We start from the raw sequence: 4,610 nt of genomic DNA, 5'->3' as shown, positions 1-4,610 counted from the left end.
TTACAGAAACAGTTTCAGTTGTTTGCATCTAAAGTACAGTGACAATGCAAACACATCTAAACTGAAATATCCATAATCTTTCAAACAGGAACAAGTTAGAGGAAAAAAATATATTACAATCATTTACAGCTTGTAATATCAAACAGGACCATGTGGAGATACCGTGATGTGACTGCATAAAGATACATACAGATCCATTCAGAATGAATAAACACAGCAGAATACAGCAATCTGAAGGAGAGTCAACAGCATCAGTGAATAGTTCGTCTGTCAGAGCGAGTGTTTGTGTGTTTCAGTGTCTGATGTGTATATGTACATAAACACCACTGATCCTCACAAACACCTTCAAAACACACTTCAGTGAGCATCTGTTATAAAACAATCAATCATACTGAAATGTGTTTGTGCCTTTACCATATTTATAATCATCATCCATCAAAACTTTACTAGAGAGACACTGGTTTGCTGTATTCAGGACTAGTTCTGATTTCAGCAGTGGCTCATTAGGGGAGATAAAATAATTGTCTTTCTGGATTAGATTTGAGGACGTTGATTGGCTAAATTTTATGTCTTATGTTGAATGTGTTGATATCATGAAACAGCAGTTGGCTAAACAGCTAGTCTGTCACACCAGAGATATGTAGTCCTAAGCTCTACTGGCTTTTCACAAGATTGGGGAATTCATTAAAGAGAAAGGTCTATCTGTACTCACAGGTGACAATTGAGATGAGCAGCAGGAGAGATGTAACTGTGATCCATGTAGAACACAGCTGTATGTGCCTGCATCCCCTCTTCTGACTGACTGCAGCAGGAGTTGATTGCGCTTCTGGGTTCTTCTCTCAGTTAATGGCTGTGAGTTTCTGTACCAGATGAATGTTGCTCTGTCGGTCAGATTGCAGCTGCTTTTACATGTCAGACTGACATTATGACCCTCTGTCACTCTCTCAGGAGCCTCCACCTGAAGATCTGAACACAACACACACATTATATCTAGTGCTGCTGTCATACAGTAGGTGGCCATCCAAAACGGTGGTTCTACCCCCCCGCGTGCCGCCGCCACCGCAGCGAGACAGGGGTAGCTGCAGCCTGGAGCAATAAGCATGCCGAAAGGTAGGGGCGTGCCAAAAGGTTTATCATTGGTGAAAGGTGTTTTCCTGTGTTGGCCAATCAGCGGTAAATATACATTTACATAATTTCCTTTAGACAAGAGAAGGTGGCGGCGATAAGACGTGAGTTAATTATTCATCATACGTTTATCTATACTTTATATACCACAAATATGTATATTAAGATAGTTTGTTACAATACGATCGTAATTTTTCCTTTGTGTTATATCTTGCAGCTTTAGTAATTAATTTATTGTTGTTGACAGACATACTGTATGTAGAGTGAGACAAAACGATGACTGCATCTGCATCGAAGCTCTCAGTGCTGATAGTTTGTATCGGCATCCTTTTTGTGCAATACAGTACAGAATACATCCTGTAAGTATAATAATTATTACCACCTCTGCTATTACAACTGTACTAAGATCAGTTCACAATCTATGAAGACGATTAGACAAAATCAAAAAACTAATTTAGAGTTTGTTTCTACCTTTCTGCTAGGTGTCCAACTAATGCAGAGTATATTCAAGTTGCCAACACACTGGTTGTGAAGAACCCTTTCCAGAGAAATATAAAAGGAAATGACTGTGTAAGTTGCATTGTTTTTAATCCATTGATTTATCTCTATCAACATAATCACGCACAATATTGTAGTAACAATATATTGTAAAAATCAAAATTTGCTGGAAAATGACAATCAGTCAAATTTGTGTTTTAAGCACTACTGACACATCCCTAAACTCCTCCATCCCATCTCTTCACTTCGAGTTCATTTTACACTTACACGGGGAGGGGGGTACTCTAGGTTTGGGCCATTCCCGAGCTCGGAGCACTTCCCTGGACAGCACACCAAATACGCATTATCATACTTCAGCTAATTATATGTAAATGTGAACCTGTGAATTAGTTCTGGTACTATGAAAAGCTTCCTGCAGTGCGAAAGGCCCTATGGACCATGCAGGTCACACCTTTACAGAAACAGTTTCAGTTGTTTGCATCTAAAGCACAGTGACAATGCAAACACATCTAAACTGAAATATCCATAATCTTTCGAACAGGAACAAGTTTGAGGAAAAAAATATATTACAATCATTTACAGCTTGTAATATCAAACAGGACCATGTGGAGATACCGTGATGTGACTGCATAAAGATACATACAGATCCATTCAGAATGAATAAACACAGCAGAATACAGCAATCTGAAGGAGAGTCAACAGCATCAGTGAACAGTTCGTCTGTCAGAGCGAGTGTTTGTGTGTTTCAGTGTCTGATGTCTATATGTACATAAACACCACTGATCCTCACAAACACCTTCAAAACACACTTCAGTGAGCATCTGTTATAAAACAATCAATCATACTGAAATGTGTTTGTGCCTTTACCATAATTATAATCATCCATCAAAACTTTACTAGAGAGACACTGGTTTGCTGTATTCAGGACTAGTTCTGATTTCAGCAGTGGCTCATTGGGGAGATAAAATAATCGTCTTTCTGGATTAGATTTGAGGACGTTGATTGGCTAAATTTTATGTCTTATATTAAATATGTTAATATCATGAATCATCAGTTGGCTAAACAGCTAGTCTGTCACACCTGAGAAATGTAGTCCTAAACTCTACTGGCTTTTCAAAGTCAACTATTAAAAGAAACATCATTCTGTACTCACACATGACACTGAGATGAGCAGCAGGAGAGATGTAACTGTGTCCATCTAGAGCACAGCTGTATCTGCCTGCATCCTCTCTTGTGACTGACTGCAGCAGGAGTTGATTGTTTCTGTCTCTTCTCTCAGTTAATGGCTGTGAGTTTCTGTACCAGATGAATGTTGCTCTGTCAGTCAGAGTGCAGCTGCTTTTACATGTCAGACCGACATTATGACCTTCTGTCACTCTCTCAGGAGCCTCCACCTGAAGATCTGAACACAACACACACATTATATCTAGTGCTGCTGTCATACACTGATTATTATTCAACATAATGCACAGAAGAAGAGCTCAGCCTCATGAAAGTCACCTGTGACAGTAAGAGTCACTCCTGAAGTGCCAATCCATTTTCCATCAGATGTATCAGTGATGAATCTGAAATAGTACTTGTGTTCATCTTTCTGTGTCACATGACTCAGTCTGATGGTGCAGTTCTGCTGTGTGTCTCCCAGATACTGAAGTCTCTGACTGTATTCAGGATCCTCAGACAGATCTGGAAACTCTTGACCTTTATCTTTAACATTTGTTTTGGTCCAGAACACTTTCATGATCTGATATCCAGTAGGGTATGTATAAGTGCAGCTCATTATCACTATTGAGTTCTTTACTGCACAGATGTGTGAAGGACTGTAACTCACACCCCAATCAGCACTAGAAACCCCTGAAACACAGAATTCATCAGGAGGAAAATGTTTTGTCAGGTACAAAAGAACATGAACACATCATGATACTTTTTAATTAAAAACAGCAACTAATTACAAGGAACTATAAGCTAATTTTCTCATAATATAATGAGTGATAAATGATATGAAGTTCATCATCAGCTTTTATGAAGGGTGTTGCAGAAAAGCATAAATAAAAGCACAGAGGCCAACTAGTGAAAAGAGAACCAGGAAATCAGCTGTAAGTATTTAACACATTCACTTCTGAGATCATGAGCCGAAAATATTTGAGTGTTAAACTGACTTTTGGTCCAATCAGATGCTCTGAACAATGAACACGTCCCTCCTAAACCACATGACACTGACAAGCAAATAACAGAAGACTTCTGGATATTTATAAAAGACACAAGTCCTTTGATGTTCCTTATCTAAACTTCCTGTTTAAAAGAAAATATGTGACCCTGGACCACAAAACCTTAAGTCTTAAGTCTTAAGTCGCTGGGTTATATTTGTACACTGTAAAACCTGACAAGTCACAGTAACTCAAACCGTTTGAGTAAACAGATTGCCTTTACTTAAACCATGTAAGTTTTAAAACTTGCAATTATGTAATCAAGTGATTAATTAAGTGCTGATTGAGCTTTAGTGATGAACAGCTGCTGTTAACAAACAGCATCACCAGCTCCACTTATTAGTAACCAGACTAACTTTATTTCTGTCAGACGTCTACAGAAGATCTTATTGAGAATTAACTAAGGTTTAGATGTTGATTTATTGTTTCATTTGAAGTAACCATGTTAGAGATCAGTGTTTGCTTTAGTTGGGCTCTTGACCCTTGATTTCTGTATTAGATTTTTTGGACGTTGTAACCCTGTGTTTTGAAACACCTTTGTTACAACTCAACAAGTCCAGAGAAAATATGATCAGGCATTGGTTGTTATACAGCATATTGGTGATGATAATCATCAATTATGGAGCTGTTCAGAGTTCAAAATCTTACTAAATAGGTGTTCTACAGTTAGTTCAGTTGTTTAAAATGAAAGCCATTCAAAAAGTCAGTGGTTCTTTCATTATCAGTTAATATAAATGACTTTCCAAACAGTTTGGTCTTCTATGGTGTCAATTAGTCACACAC

The 4,610-nt window shown here is 38.1% G+C and overlaps 1 protein-coding gene across 1 annotated transcript in view; it reads right to left on the bottom strand.

Annotated features, from left to right (window-relative positions):
- Positions 1-1,875: 1,875 nt before the first annotated feature.
- LOC122134531 (contactin-5-like) overlaps positions 1,876-4,610 on the bottom strand; it is a 19,504-nt gene continuing 16,769 nt past the window's right edge. The window contains exons 4-6 of the mRNA XM_042767528.1: positions 3,124-3,474; positions 2,777-3,025; positions 1,876-1,943 (exon numbers count right to left, since the gene is read on the bottom strand). Of these exons, the coding sequence (XP_042623462.1) occupies positions 1,876-1,943; positions 2,777-3,025; positions 3,124-3,474 (668 nt within the window). The remainder of the gene's footprint in view (positions 1,944-2,776; positions 3,026-3,123; positions 3,475-4,610) is intronic.

The sequence above is a fragment of the Cyprinus carpio genome, chromosome A1 (genome assembly GCF_018340385.1).
Source record: "Cyprinus carpio isolate SPL01 chromosome A1, ASM1834038v1, whole genome shotgun sequence".
Classification (NCBI taxonomy): Eukaryota; Metazoa; Chordata; class Actinopteri; order Cypriniformes; family Cyprinidae; genus Cyprinus; species Cyprinus carpio.
Note: the sequence above shows the minus strand (reverse complement) of the source record. Positions and strands in the feature narration are given on the sequence as shown.